General features: G+C 51.7%; 1 protein-coding gene across 1 annotated transcript; it reads left to right on the forward strand.

The window, feature by feature from the left end:
• The first annotated feature begins 13,642 nt into the window (after positions 1-13,642).
• Positions 13,643-14,785, forward strand: APLNR (apelin receptor). Its single transcript, XM_028111059.2, has one exon. The coding sequence runs from the start codon at positions 13,643-13,645 to the stop codon at positions 14,783-14,785; it is 1,143 nt and encodes a 380-aa protein (XP_027966860.1).
• The last annotated feature ends 1,201 nt before the right edge of the window (positions 14,786-15,986 follow it).

Here is a 15,986-nt window from a genome sequence, read left to right on the forward strand (position 1 = left end):
TTGTCTCTCACCTTATTTGATCTGTCAGCAGCATCCCAACACTGCTAACTCTTCCCTCCTATCTTTTCCTGGGTTCTGTGACTTGGCATCCACTTGGATTGCCTCCTATGCCCATGGCTGCTTGCTCTTGGCCTCCTTTATTGGTTTGTTCTCCACTCCAGCCTTTAAAGGGGTAGGGATCCTCAAGGCTCTGGCATGGGCTCTGTCTTAGTTACCAATTGCTGAGAAACAAATCACCCCAAACCTGGTAGTTTAGAAAACAAACATTTATTATCCCATGGTTTCTCTGGGTCAGGAATCTGGCTCTGGCTTCGCTAGATGTTTCCAGAGTAAAGTCTCCCAAACCTGCAATTAAGGTATTGGCCAGAGCTGAATAGTATTCTGAAAACTCAACCAGGACTGTAGAGTCTGCTTTCGATCTCCCTCATGTGCTTATTGGCAGGATTCATTTTTTCACAGGATGTTGGATTAAAGTCTTCAGTCCCTCCCTGGCTATTGGCTAGAGGCCTCCTTCAGGTCCTTGCCATGTGGATCTATCCATAGAGAAGCTTACAACATGGTGGTTGACTTCCCTCAGAGCAAGTGATTGAGAGAGAGGGCATCCAAGATGGAAGCCAGTCTTTTTGTGACCTGATTTGGAAGTGACATCCCATTCCTTTTCCCATATTCTATTTTTTAGAAGCGAGTCAGTAGGTCTAGCCCACATTCAAGGGGAGTTGCACAAAGGCATAAATACAGGAGGTGGGGATGACTAGAGCTATCCAGGAAGTTCCCTCCCATAGCTCCCATCTCTTCTCACTCTCTAACCTCTTTCTAGACCACCTCAGACACATTGAGACTTTCATTACCAGTCACGAAGAAGAGGAAGATGATTCACAAACTTATGTTTTCAGTCCAGCCCTCCCCAGGCTAACATCTCAATTGCCATTTCACTCAGATTTCTCAAAAGCTGCTCAAAAACAAAAATGTCTGAAACTGGACTCACGGATTTTCCCCAAACCTGGACTTCCTATATGATAGTTAAGGTATAGTGAAGCAGTGAGACAAGACAATGTGTGGCTCAGTTCTCCTCCACAAGATGTCCAGATGTTCTGCCATTCCTCCACATCTTGTCTTCACCCACATGGTCAACACTGGCTCACTAGCCCCACGCCCCTTCCAGGAAGTGAAGCGTAAGCAACATCCATTTTGAAAGCTGTGACCCAGGTAATGGACGTATCACTTCTACCCATACCCTGTGGACAGTTAGAAAGTAAGCTGTAGAGAGCGGGGCTGGACATGCCAGTCTCTAGTCATGCAGCCGTGACCCCAGTTAATACATGGGGGGTCATATTACCGCCTAGACTGGGTTCCCCTCAGGGCAACGTCTGAGGCAGGGGGCTTCTGTGCTCTTATTTTATTAGGGAACCAACTGCCAGGGACTAGGAGTAAGTGGCAAGGGGCGTGGCAGAGGAAGGAGGGAGAGATGAGATGAGCATGCATATTATGAATTGCCAATCTGTCAGACGACTACAGTAAATTGTATAAACTGCCCCTGAGGACCAGCCCTCTGGGAGAGAATGCAGGAAGGATTTTTCCACTGGCTTGTTTTCCATTGGTCAATGGTTCGTCCCTTGGGGTGCTAACTCCCTTGCTTTTCTGAGCTGGCATGTCTGCAAGGACATGGGCACCAGAAGCTCCAGAGAGGGAGGCCAGTAGGCATGGCATGGGCCAGAGATGAGGAGCCGCCAGAGTGCCTGCTTTGGGTTCATCAGGGCCCTTGTGGAGCGGGGGCAAGGGCAGGGGAGCCTGAGAAGAGCTGAACTCCCATGCAATCTCTAAATAGAGAAGGAGAAAATAGATATCAGGGTTCACTTACCACTTCCTACCGCACCCTGTTTCCATGAGTGACACCCCATTCATTTAGTTCCAGCAAGTGAGAAACCTTAGACACACCCTGACATCTCCCTTCTCCTTATACCTAGATCCGATCCAAAATATCTCTGAAATCTGGTCGCTTCTCCCCATTTTGACTACCACACTCTTAATCAAAGCTTCTAATCGTTTCTCGTGGGAACAAATGTCTTCTAACTGAACTCTTTTCCTTCTTCACAGCCATTCTCCACACACAGCCAAAGTGGCTTTTCTGTAACACCAACTGGATCTTGTCACCATGCCCTGCTAATTAAGATCCTTTTACCCCTCTCCATTGCTAGGAGGATAAAGGCAAAACTCCTCAAGGTGGCCCACAAAGCCCCATGTGGCCTGGCCCTTAGCCTCCTCTTGCAACACAGTCTCTGTCCTCATTGCCTACTTTTGGCCTCGGCTTTCCCAAGCTCCAGGCTGCCTCAGGACCTTTGCACATGCTCTGCCCAAGTTTTGCTGTAATTGTTCGTCATCCTTTTCTCCTACCTGCCTTCTCATCTTGAAGCTCTCAGGGCAGTGGTCATTTCCTCAAGGGGCGTATTTCTTGATTTTCCTGACTAGGTCAATCCCTTCTTATATACGTATCCAGTCCTGGATTCTTCAATAGGCAGACTAAGTGTGTATTTTGTATTTCAGGCATTAATGAATCAGAGTCACTCCTAATTTTTCATAACATGCTATTTGACTTTTCAAAAATAAAATAACATCAAAGAAGTCATCGTGGGTAAGACAAGACTTTTTGGGGATTTCATTACACTTGTCTTTCTGTTTTAATTTCAAATTGATTGTGGAGGAGGTCATAGTCTGCTCAGTACTTGGAGCCTCTAAATGTCAGACCCTAAAACTCTCACTGTGGCTTTAACTCTCCGTCATTGCTTTCCACTGCTACAGCTTAACTCTTCATTATGTCAGTTAGCAGACACTGGTCTTCCCCGCTAGTCTCTGTTTTTCAAAGGTAGAGGGCTAGGTAGTGTTTGGGTTCATCTCCGAGCTTAGCACAGGGTTCCCACAGAGGGAAACGCAACATTCATTCATTAAGTGAGCGAGACTCGGGGAGCCTGGAGCTCCCACCCTGGCATGGCCACTGATTGGATCTGTACCCCCTCCTCTCTGTGCCCAAGTTCACCTGGTCTTATCACAGCAGCTGCTGCCTGAGACGTAGGAAAATCTCTCCAGAAAGAGAAAGAGAAAAAGAGGAAAAGAGAACACACACACACACATTAGGAAAAAAATATGATTAGTTAAATCCATATGTAGCCGCCAAGTTCCCAGGGCTAAGATTGCAATAGCTTGGCAGGGTTCCGAATGAAGAATACTTGCATATTCACACTTCTCCCTCGGGCCCTCAATTGTGTGTCCACCTTTTTTCCATGCCAGAATTTGTGGGTGTAGCGGGAGACATTTCAGTACAAAGTCCATCGAGACAAAAGATTCCAGACAAGTTCTCAACAAGTCTTAAATGGCTGAATGAAGTGGAGGCTGCGGTTGTTGTCATGCAAGCAACCACAAGGTGGCGCTGGGTGTTCAGCAATGAGATTCTTGCCTCCAGGGACTTCACGACCAACTTTTTTCTTATCACTTGTCAGTTTATTTTAAAAAGTTTCCTTAGCCTTTTTCTAGTCCATAACTTTCTTTAATAAAAGAGTTACATTTTCCCCTTTTATGTGTCTTTACACAGTGACATGCTTAAGGAAGTGTCATGAATAACACTGAGGATGATTCAGTGTCTCCGGTTTTCGTCCAAAGTGGAAATGACAAGAACATTTCTTTTCCTACATGAGTGTCATAATGTGATATTGGATAATTACAGCTCAATGTAACTACATTTCAGGAGATAACATGTAGCTCAAAACACTGCACTGGTTGTAGGGACCTAGTACTTGATTCTCCAGGACACTGGGCACCTGAGCTAGCTGGGGCCTAGGATCCACTCAGCCTCAGAATCATCAGCTGATTGGACTGTGGGGAGGTCCCCTGTGCTAAGGATTCTTAGCACAACCCCACAGCTGGAAGATTCTGGGGTTGGCAATTCCAGTGCCATGGGAACCCAGAGGAAGGAGAGGTCTGGCTTACCTGAGCCCCCTGGGGGACTCAGCCTGCAGGGTCTCTGCCCCCAAGGCAGGGCCCAGAAGCCAGTGCTGGGAATCAGGCTCAGGGGGAGGTCAAGGCTGTGTACCAGCTCATCCCCAGCAGATGTCAGCATCTCCCCGGTCAGAAGCACACAGCAGATACCAGCCTGGCCAGGGTATAGCTTGGGAGGCAGCTCTGTGCTCTGGTCTGGTAGTGATACTGGTGTCACCTACCATCGCAGGTCGTGGCTCCTTGGCGAAGGCAGATTGCCATCGGACACCTGCGGTACTGTGGAGCCCTAGGGCTCATGGGTAACCCCTCAGCGGAGCTCCGTGGCATCCAGAGGTAACCTCTCTGCACTCACACAAAGCTGGGGACTGTCCCACTGGCTGCCATCAAAATGTTGGGCAGGAAGAGCAGGCAACTTTCATACCTCAAGAAACCAAGATAGAAAGTGTCATTAAAAAAGAACAAGAAAAAAAATATGACTTCACAGATTGTTCAAGATGACGAACTCCATACCATGGTCTTGAGACTGCAGACCTGGGAGCCAGCCATCCTGGGTTTGAATTCTCCTTCCAACACTTAGAAATTGTGGGACTTAGCCAGGTTTCTCAATGTCTTTGAGCCTCAATTTCTGCATTTGTAAACTGGGAATATTATTGTTCCTCTTTATTTTCATTGACCCTTCCAGTCCCGTTGGGTGATTGTGAGGATTTACGTGAGATCGCTGTAATCGGCAGTATTTGCTAAGCCATTCTCTCCGCCAGGCGTAGACCCAGTCTTTTTGTGTAGTATCTCATGATTCTGACCACTGCAGTGTGTTATTACCCCACTGCATAGTTGATGAAACTAAGGCTCTGAGAGATACAGTAGCAGAGCTAGGATTTGAAACCAGGCGTTTTGCCCTCAGAGTTTACTCTCATGATCAGTGCAAAGCACGTTTGCTGGTTTTGCAAACTATTCTGTTGCTGTCATGGCCCTGTGAGCACCCACCCCTGATGGCAGCCCTCTGTCTCCTCTCTGTTACTTGTAAGCCAAGTGCTCCCGAGCCAGTGATGTCAGTTTCTGAACCTTGGTTTACTAATCCGTAAAATGGGAATCATGATGGAAGTTATCCAATGAATTTTTAAATGAAATTAAAAAAATGTTTTTAAATGAAAATTACGTTGAGGAAAGCATTTAGAGGTGCTTCTGCAGTGCCTGACAACATTACCTATCAAGATGTGATAAGCTTTAACCTATTTCTAGAAGTCATATTTACTTGGCACCCTAGCTCAGGAAGAGAGAAATCACATCCCTCTTGGATTGTGCCATCTGACCAAAAAAAAAAAAAAAAAAAAAAAGTCTGAGTCCTCCCCTTAATACAGAACTTCGGTCTGGACAATTGCATTTACTTCCCCCTTCTAACTCACCCTCTGAGGTGCCTCCCGAGTGGGCGTCTTAAAGCTTAGAGCCGATCCTTTAGCTCAGTGCTGTCCAACAGGAACATAATGGGAACTACATAGCTAATCAAAAATTTCCCAAGAGCCACATTAATAAAGTAAAAAAACCGGTAAAATTCATTTTAATAATATATTTTATTTACCCCAATGTACTCAAAATATTATCATTTGGACACGTAATCAAATAAAGAATTACTAATGAGATGTCTTACGTCTTGTCTCTGTGGGAAGTCTTCACAGCCTGGCATGTGTCTTATACCGTAACTCTTCTCCACTGGCCCCGACCGCCTTTCAAGGGCTCGGTAGCCACCTTTGCTGAGCAGATAACACATGGAACATCGCAGGTCGAGTTTTCTGTGTACCTTTATTTCCTTTTTTAAAAGATTTTATTTATTTATTTACTTGACAGAGAGAGAGCACAAGCAGGGGGATCGGCAGAGGGAGAAGCAGGCTCCCTGCTGAGCAAGGAGCCTGATGTAGGACCCCGTCCCAGGACCCTGGGATCCTGACCTGAGCCAAAGGCAGACGCTTAACGACTGAGCCACCCAGGCGCCCCTCTGTGTCACTTTAATGGCAACAAAATGGTGCTTGGCTTTTCCGGCTGTATGTAACTTTAGCCGCAGCTCTATCTAACTTCAGCTCCAAGAAAAAAATAACTTCGTTTTGTGTCTCTGCACCTTTGCTGTGTGTTTCTGCCTACGTGGCATCCCCCCCCCCACTGGGTACTTCAACTCGTGTTGAATCCTCACACCAAGCCCATAAGGTAGATACTATTACAACTCCCATTTTACAGATGAGAAAACCGAGGCTTGAAATGGCTCCTTTACCCATGGCAACATGACCTGTGGGCTGCAGCACTGTGCTCTAAACCCCTTTGCTCTATTGCACATGTCACTGTTGAATAAGCAGTGCTGTACCCAGTTGGAGTGGGAATGGCTCCCAGGGGCAGGAGTGAGTGTCTGGTATTCAAGCAGAGGTATTCAAGAGGCCCCTGGATGGCCCTCAGACTGGGGTGCAATAGAGGAGATTGCCGCGCTGGATTGGAGCAGGGAGGCAGGTTGGTGATGCTCTTTGCAGTGGTGGGGGTCCAGGGAGTCTTCCGGCTCCCTGGGAGACTAGGCTCCGGCCGCTGGAATGTGGGGATGGGGAGCCCAGGACGGAGGGCTTGACTTCCTCCTCTAGTGGTCGCAGGGGCCCTTCCCCAGGCTCTAGAGCCCTTGTGCAGCCAAGGGGCCATTGGCATTGGTCTTCTCTCCTGGAGGGCCTGGCTCCACATCCTCCCATTGTCAGTGCTGATACAGTACCTCATTAATTTAAGACTCACTGTAAATATTTTTGGAAACACCCTGTTTCTCTCCTGAAGACTGGTAGGGCTGGGTGTGAGCAGGGCCAGGGCCCTGTCCGCCTCTTCCTGACCTCCTTCCGGCCTCTGCTCTGTTTCCTGCTCTAGCTGCCTCCTGCCCAAGCCCTCCGGTCAGGCTAACAAAGGCGGGTGAGCTCCAAGGAGTGAGGCTCCCTCTGGACTTGATCTTTAGGGTTGGGAGGGGAAGGCCGAGTGGCACAGGGGAAGTGGGTCTGACCCAGTGGGGACACCTGCATGAGTTCCCTTTTCCCCTTTGGGCCTCCTTTTCCCCATCAGCAAAGCCGAGAGCGTGTGGAACCGACGGCACCCGCAGAGGCCCCTGGGCTCGCTCTCCCTTCTCCCCCGGCAGTGAGTTGTCATTTCGGAAGGATTCTGTTTATTTAACCCACTCTGTTTGTGAAATAATAATTAATTCATAGTCTCAGTTCTCATTCATCAAAGCCATCCTGAGCACCAGGGAGGAGGAACCAGAACCACCAAAGTGGGTTGTGAAAACCCAAGCTTGGGGGGGCCTTGACATTTAGAGAGCACTGTCTTATGAAGGGGTGGGGGGTGCGCTATAAAATGCTGATGCCGCCCCCATGTGATCCCCTTGCCCCCCACCCCCTTACTGTCCTCTCGGGCTTCAGCTTGGGTGGGTGGGGGGGTCAATGGCCTAGAGAAAGGGTCCCCACACATTTACTAGAGGCCCCACTATGTACGGGGAGGTGTGCTAAATAATGGGGAGGTAATGTCAGGTGGGGGGTAAGGGGGTGGCTGGGGAGATCACAGCCTAATAAACAACCCATTAGGCGGGGCTCGGTGCCACGGCAAGGGGAACGGATTCTGATCTCATTTTGCCTCCCTGTTCTGACCCCGTTAGCAAGAAATCCACTTTTCCAACCACCCCTGGGAGCCGCTGCTACAGTCCCCAGAATCACCAGCTGGTTCAAAGTCCTCATGTACGGATAGGGACACTGAGGCTCAGAGAGGGCAGAGCCTGGTGCAGGGTCACACAGCAAGCTGGTCGTTCAGATTTTAGTTAGAAGGTCAGCCGCTCCAAGAAGGCCCTCTTCTGGTGGTCCACCCTGTCTACCATGGATCCAGCTCTTCTCACCATCTGAGTTCATTGAGTCTGTTTCGAGTTCAGCTCTTGGGTCTCTTCACCTCCAGAGCACATGTGCAGGAGATCAGGGACGTGCTTTGAGCGCTCACACAATTCAGTGCGGGCCGCGTGCCTCAGCTGGAGTCTGGCATGTAGTAGCTGCTCAATAAATATTTGCCGAGGGAATGAATTAGTAGCCAAGATGGGACTGGACCTTATATGTCCTGGTGCTTGGGCCAGCAGGCTCTCCTGCATTCACTGTCCCCAGAGCCCTGGGTGTCCTTGGTGTTTGGAGTGAGCCTGGGAATTTGAAGTAGCACCAAATGGCCAGGGGAGAGGAAGGGGCTGCTGAGGGGCTGAGGGGGGTCTGCCTTAATTGTCAGAGGCAGCTGGCCATTTGGTTTTGCTCAGATAAGCTGCTAAGTTAGGGCTTGTGAGTGTGTGTGTGTGTGTGTGAGTGTGTGCAGGGCTGGCCTGGGGAAGGCGGTGTTGTGTGGCTGAAGGAAGGGGAGAGGGATCCCTGAGTGGGCTGGGCAGCCTGGTTTCGTCCCCAACCCCGTCCTTCCCTCCCCTTCCCCTCAGATAACACCACCAGCTGTTCAGGACACAGCTGTGCTTTCTCTTGGGAAGGGGAGAAAAGGACCCCTTGGCCCTGAGTGAGTTCAAAGCAGACCTGTGAAGTGAGGGGGCTGGAGAGGGGCTGGGGGAGGAGGTGAGAAGTCAGCAAGGGGCAGAGAAAGACAGCCTGCACTTTGATGTCCCCCACCCAGAGCCTGGGGCAAGCTCTGGGCAGGCCCTTGCAGACCTGGAGGCTTTGGGCTTTCTCTCTCACCCCAAGCCCTTAGAGAGATCCAATTAACCACCCTTTCCTGTCCCTGCCAGGAGGAGGCTTACCCAGTCCCTGACCCCAGCACACACTGGCTCGCGAAAACATGCACGCACACAGTGCACACTCGTACCCCACAGCACATGCAAGCCCTGCCCCTTGGGTGCACACAACCACACACACACACACACACATACACACACACAGTCACGGGCATGGGGCCAAGCCAGTCTCGCTTCTAGGCCAGGAACAAACCCAGGGCTGGGGTGGGTGAGGGCTATTGAATCACTGACTCCAGAGGTCCCCCAGCAGTCTGGGCTGTCCTCAAAGGGACCCACAGCAGGTCTGGGGCGCTGTTCTGCCAGGAGCTGACCATGCCAGGCTCCTCACAATACCCTGAAGAAATCTCCCGGGAAAGAGCAAAGTCCCCAGGGAAACCAGTCAGCCTGTCCAGGGCAGGCCAGCCTGGGGACACTGGTCAACAGCCCCGCCCTGGGTGCTGGCTTGCCAGATGGCTCAGGGCTGATAATTCTGGATCAATGTAGCAAAAGAGGTGCCCTTGTGAAGTCAGTAGCGCGGTCCTGGAGTGAAGACCCAGCCTTTCCCGTCTTCTCCTGAGTGCGTTCCTACCACTTTAATTCAACAGGCATTTACCAGGCTCCAGCTTGGTGGGGGGGGGGGGGGAGGGTACCAAAATGAAAACAGGTGTCTGCCCAGGTGTGCTCTGTCTGGTGAGTAATTCCTTCGGAGCCCTGGGGGCACATAGATCAGGCTTCAGCTACGGGTCCTCTTTACTAAACTTCCATCCTCTGTGTTGGATGGACAGGGATCCGGGGTGCCAGGCCGGGTGAAGAGTAAGCACCTGGCCATTTGGCTGATTCTGCTCATTTCAGGCTGCCGTTGCTGGGGGCACGCGGGCCACCTGGTTCCAGCTGGCTTTGGGCCGGAGGTCAGATCTTACCCGCACCTCACCCAGTCCGGCCCTCATCAGTAGACGCCCAGTCTTGGCCCCCAGTTCCCTCCCATTTCAACTAGTCTGGTTTCTCTGGTGAGATTAACTGCTCCTTCTCCCCTCAGAGGCAGAGAGCCTGGCAGCCAGAGGACTAAAGAGATGGGCCCATAGCCTCTCCCACGGGGTCTCTATCTGGCTCAGGACCCAAGTAGGAACAGCTGGGGGGAGAGACCTGATTTTGGGAACACTCCAAGTTCACTGGCTCTCCTTCTACATTCCTAGCTGCAAAGGGCCCTGGTGCCTACATCCTTCTGGGAGAACCAGAGAAGATCTGGATTACCTGGGGGTCTTGCAGTTGGCCTTTATCCTGGAAGGTTCTGAGCAGTCAATTTAGTTCATAACAGCTGCTATCAGTTATGACCTGACCCGAGCCATACTGGTTCCTGCACACCTCTCAGGTCCCCTTTGACAGGTCAAGGTTGAGGCAATCTGACACGGTTGAAGTTTAACCATTTTCACCCAAGCTCACTGTCAGATTAATGAAAGCCACTCTGCCACGGGCACAGACTTCTATTAGAGAAACATGTGGGAGCAAGCAGGCCCCAAACGGCTCCTATCCTGTGTACCAGAAGGTCGATGAAGCTCCTGTGCTGGGTCCTACTGGGTGTCCTGACCACCATTTTGCAGACTGCCAAGATTCCAGAGGCTGGGTCCTGGTCAGCTTTCCTGGGCCTCCGGTGACCAGGAATCCTCTTTGGGAATGGCCGCCCACAGGGCAGTTTCTGGATCAAGGTGTGGTGCCAACGCTAAGGGTACAGACTATTGCCTGGCCCCGGTTCTCATAACCTGTTCACTCAGGGGAGTGGGAGCGTGGGGAGGATCGCTAAAGTATTTTAGTCAATCTTTTTTTTTATTAGTTTTATTTTATTATGTTATGTTAGTCACCATACATTACATCATTAGTTTTGGATGTAGTGTTCCCTGATGCATTGTTTGCGTATAACACCCAGTGCTCCACGCAGAACGTGCCCTCCTTAATACCCATCACCAGGCTAACCCATCCCCCCACCCCCTCCCCTCTAGAACCCTCAGTTTGTTTCTCAGAGTCCATCGTCTCTCATGGTTCGTCTCCCCCTCTGATATCCCCCCCTTCATTTCTTCCTTCCTGCTATCTTCTTCTTCCCTTTTTTTTAAACATATAATATATTATTTGTTTCAGGGGTACAGGTCTGAGATTCATCAGTCTTGCACAATTCACAGCACTCACCATAGCACATACCCTACCCACTGTCTATCACCCAGCCACCCCATCCCTCCCACCCCCCACCACTCCAGCAACCCTCAGTTTGTTTCCTGAGATTAAGAGTCTCGTATGGTTTGTCTCCCTCTCTGGTTTCATCTTGTTTCATTTTTCCCTCCCTTCCCCTATGATCCTCTGTCTTGTTTCTCAAATTCCTCATATCGGTGAGATCTTATAATACTTGTCTTTCTCTGATTGACTTATTTCGCTTAGCATAATACCTTCTAGTTCCATCCACGTCACTGTAAATGGCAAGATTTGTTTTTTTTTTTTGATGGCTGCATGATATTCCATTGTGTGTGTGTGTGTGTGTGTGTGTGTGTGTGTGTGTGTGTATATCTCACATTTTTTTTTTAAAGATTTTACTTATTTATTTGACAGAGAGATAGAGAGCACAAGTAAGCAGAGAGGCAGGCAGAGGGAGAGGGAGAAGCAGGTTCTCTGCTGAGCAGGGAGACTGATGCGAGGCTCGATCCCAGGACCCCAGGATCATGACCTGAGCTGAAGGCAGCCACTTAACCTACTGAGCCACCCAGGTGCCCCAATATACCACATCTTTATCCATTCATCTGTTGAAGGACATCTAAGCTCTTTCCACAGTTTGGCTATTGTGGACATTGCTGCTATAAACATTGGGGTGCACGTAACCCCTTCGGATCGTTTCATCAATCTTTTAAAAATTTTACTCAAGAGAGCTTATTTTAAATTACAGGTATCCTAGTGCTATCCTACATTTTTATAATGCTCAGCAGATGACAAACCCCTAATCTAAAAGCGCTGGGGTTTTCTTTTCCTTTTCTCTCTTTTTTGGGGGGGAGGGGAACTTAGAGGGTGTGTCCATGCGCTCAAGGCTTCGAATTCGGGCTCTGACAATTACTAGCTGAGTGACCTTGGCCAAATTACTTCACTTCCCCATGCCTTCGTGCCTTCGCTTCCTTATTAAGTGGAGATTAGTAAGAGTGCCTACTTCCTAAAGTCACTGTGCCGATTAAAAGGGATAATAAGTGCATATAAAATGTAGAACATTCTTAACCAGGTCCTTGTGGGTATTTGAGTTTGGGGACGCTGCTTTAAGATTCCTGCAGAAGGTTTTCTGACCAACCCTCCTTTGAGATGAGGGATTCTGGCTTTATAAGCCCTTTGCTTTGGATGGGGCCATGACTTGTGTGCTGATTTTGTCCCATCTTATTATCCCTGCCCAACCTTAGATGGACTCCTCCACTCTTGGGGGGTATATTTAAAAATCATGTCTTGCGCATCCTTCTCTCTTTTATGCCCAGAGGTCCTGGAAAGATGAGCAGACCGGGCAAAGTGAGTTTGTGTGGGACTGTGCCCACGGCAGCCCCCCAGGGCCGTTCCTTTCTCTGCCTCCTCCCCTGGCTACGTAGTCTCCTAGAGACACGGTCCCCAAAGACTGAAATGTGCCTATGTTCTTAGCGCATACGGCCCGTTCTTTTCACTTGCTCCCCAGTTCATCCATCCCTTTACTCACTCAATCATTTAGTGATCACCCACTACCTGGCAAGCACCTACTATTTGGCAAGCTTGGAGAAGAAGAAAAGCAAACAACAGAACTGTAAGGAGATTCATCCTGTGACTTTGAGCGAGATATTTGCCTCGTTAGGCCTCAGTTTCCCCACAGATTTAATGACTTGATTTAGTGACTTTTATCTGGGGTTTCTTTTTCCTGGGACTTTGTCCTCAACCCTCTAAAACTTCCTAGGCCATCTGCAAACTGCAGTCTGCCAACCGCTTATGAATTCTAGAGAAATCCCCTCAACCATGCCTGTAAACCATAAAAGTTCCCAGAGAGAGGGTCAAAATGGAGGAGTGAAGGAGGATGACTGTGAAGGGTGAAGTCTGGTCTGGCGGGGGGGGCGGGCTGGGGGGGTGAAGTCTGGTCTGGCGGGGGGCAGGGGGGCGGGGGGGGCGGGCTGGGGGGGCAGGAGGGGAGGGTGGGGGCCAGACCCGAGGGGCCAGACCAGCCTGCCAGGAGGGCTTGCCAGATGCTCAGAGCATCCTGTGAAATCTCACACCCTCCTAGCCCCCCACCCGTCCGGGCTCCAGCTCAGGCTGGATTTCAATCTGCATAATTTGCCCCATTTAGAGGGGGTGGGAGGGGGTGAGAGTGAGAGGGTGGGGAAGACTGGGGAGGTGGTGCTCCAAAGGCCAGAAGAAACCAGGGATAGAGGCTGGGGAGAAGGGGGGTGGTAGCCAGAGGGTGAAGGCGGGGCCAGGAAGAGAGCAGGCTGCTGCAAACCTCAGATAATATTCTGTCCAGCACAGCAGGGCTCAATTTGGTCCACTTGCCCGGGGAGAAGAAGGAGAAAAAAAAAAAAAAAAAGTGGGCTGTAACTTAAAGATCTTAAGACTCCCAAGTGAGGGGTTGGTCTGGAGGTGGGAAGAGGGAGTGACCAGACAAGGAGGAGACAGAGACTCAGGAGGGCGCAAGGAAGCGTCTTAGCTGAGGCCAGGACAAGGCCGGAGAGGGTGGAGGGAAGTCTGCGGGAGCAGGCATCCTCCAGGATCCAGAGGCACCTCCTCCCGCTCGCTGGGAAGGGCTCTGGACACCCTCAGCCCTTCTTGTCTGCCCTGTGAGGCTCAAGCCAGAAGCTCCGGGCACTTGCTGAGTTGGTGCCACAGCCACGGAGCTGGTACCCCGGGGACCCCCTGCCCGTCTTCTCTCCACTGCCCAGCATGGAGGAGGCCGGTGATTTTGACAACTACTATGGGGCAGACAACCAGTCTGAGTGCGAGTACACGGACTGGAAGTCCTCGGGGGCCCTCATCCCTGCCATCTACTTGCTGGTCTTCCTCCTGGGCACCACGGGCAACGGCCTGGTGCTCTGGACTGTGTTTCGCAGCAGCCGCGAGAAGAGACGCTCGGCTGACATCTTCATCGCCAGCCTGGCCGTGGCCGACCTGACTTTCGTGGTGACCCTGCCGCTGTGGGCCACCTACACGTACCGGGACTACGACTGGCCCTTTGGCACCTTTGCTTGCAAGCTCAGCAGCTACGTTATCTTCGTCAACATGTACGCCAGCGTCTTCTGCCTCACCGGGCTCAGCTTCGACCGCTACCTGGCCATCGTGAGGCCCGTGGCCAACGCTCGGCTGAGACTGCGAGTCAGCGGGGCCGTGGCCACGGCGGTCCTGTGGGTGCTGGCCGCCCTCCTGGCCATGCCGGTCATGGTGTTCCGCTCCACCGGGGACCTGGAGAACACCACCAAGGTGCAGTGCTACATGGACTACTCCATGGTAGCCACTTCCAGCTCGGAGTGGGTCTGGGAGGTGGGCCTGGGGGTCTCGTCCACCGCCGTGGGCTTCGTGGTGCCCTTCACCATCATGCTGACCTGCTACTTCTTCATCGCCCAGACCATCGCCGGCCACTTCCGCAAGGAGCGCATCGAGGGCCTGCGGAAGCGGCGCCGGCTGCTCAGCATCATCGTGGTGCTGGTGGTGACCTTCGCGCTCTGCTGGATGCCCTACCACTTGGTGAAGACGCTCTACATGCTGGGCAGCCTGCTGCACTGGCCCTGCGACTTCGACATCTTCCTCATGAACGTCTTCCCCTACTGCACTTGCATTAGCTACGTCAACAGCTGCCTCAACCCCTTCCTCTACGCCTTCTTCGACCCCCGCTTCCGCCAGGCCTGCACCTCCATGCTCTGCTGCGGCCGGAGCAGGTGCGGGGCCACCTCCCACAGCAGCAGCGGGGAGAAGTCGGCCAGCTACTCTTCCGGTCACAGCCAGGGGCCTGGCCCCAACTCCGGGAAGGGTGGCGAGCAGATGCACGAGAAGTCCATCCCCTACAGCCAAGAGACCCTTGTGGTTGATTAGGACTGGGGTCAGAGAGGAGTCCGGTGTCCTCTGCCCTGCCCCGGCCTTTGCCCTTGCTCTCTGAAAGTCAGGTAGCATGATAGCACCTTCTCCCTTGCACTTGACCCTTTTCCCTGCTCCCTGCCTCCCTGCCCCTCTTGTCTCCTTCCTCCTTGAGCCTTGTTCAGAGGTTTGTGGTTTAGTGGAAGGAGACTGAGGCCTGCAGACTCCTGCTCGGCCACTCGGTATCTGTGAGGCGGACCTTGCACGAGTCTCTTGACCTCTCTGAGCCTCAGTTTCCCCATTTGTATAAAACGGGAAGTCAGGCTGGCTCAACTGAAGTGTGTTGCCCCCGAATCCTTTTCTTGGATACCCAGCTTTTTCTTTGCTCTCCTTTCTTCCTAATGTTCTCTCCCTTCTCCCTGCCCCTGCTTTGCGCTCTGTCTGCACTTCCCACTCGGAATCCTCACCTGCTGGCTCCAACCCCCTCTCCCGCAGCACACTCCTTCCCTCAATCCCTCCTTCCTCCCCTTTTTGCCTCCTGGTTCTGCAGGGCTCCTAAGGGTTAAGAATCCTGAAGCTTGCACACAGGGCCCCTGCTCTAGGTCTCGGGCTCCCTGACAGCGCAGCAGGGACTGGTGTCGGCCAAGTTAGCTCCAGCCTCTGCAGCTGGGAGCTGTGGAACTTTCCTGCAAACTGGATCAGTTCACTGTCCTTTCAGGCACTAAGGATCCCAGAAGGGGGACCTCCCCTCCGGCAGCCCCTCCCTGATGCCCACTAGATGTGCTTTTCGCAGATTTCCTCAGACCCTCTCTTCAGCCTCTATTCCCTGTGGCAATTGGAAGGCTACGGGGTTGGTGAAGGGATGGCCGGCTCCTGGGTGTCATTATAGGAGCAGGGAGTCGGGAAGGGAACATCAAGGAAGAAGGGAGTCTGTATTTAGTCTACATGCTGCTTGGCTTCCCTCTCCGATTCCTCACCCCTCCAGCCTCCTCCAGAACTGTGAGCTGCAGGCCTCCGCACCACAGCCTGGCATCCCCACGCAGGACACTTTCCTGGAGCACTGGGTGCTGCTGGGTGTCAAGAATTGTGTGTGTGTGTGTGTGTGTGTGTGTGTGTGTGTTTGTGGGTATGCATGGATGAGCGTCACTCATCCCTTGTGTGAACGACCCCCTTACTGTCTACCGCTTCTCCACTCTTCACACAATATCCTTGGGGGAAG

The sequence above is a fragment of the Eumetopias jubatus genome, unplaced genomic scaffold, assembly GCF_037043125.1.
Source record: "Eumetopias jubatus isolate StellerSeaLion01/CBP00866 unplaced genomic scaffold, mEumJub1_p1.0 scaffold_13, whole genome shotgun sequence".
Classification (NCBI taxonomy): domain Eukaryota; kingdom Metazoa; phylum Chordata; class Mammalia; order Carnivora; family Otariidae; genus Eumetopias; species Eumetopias jubatus.

Bases quoted from the DNA above. Each gene is read 5' to 3' on its own strand.
- APLNR (XM_028111059.2), top strand. From the start codon at position 13,643: ATGGAGGAGGCCGGTGATTTTGACAACTACTATGGGGCAGACAACCAG.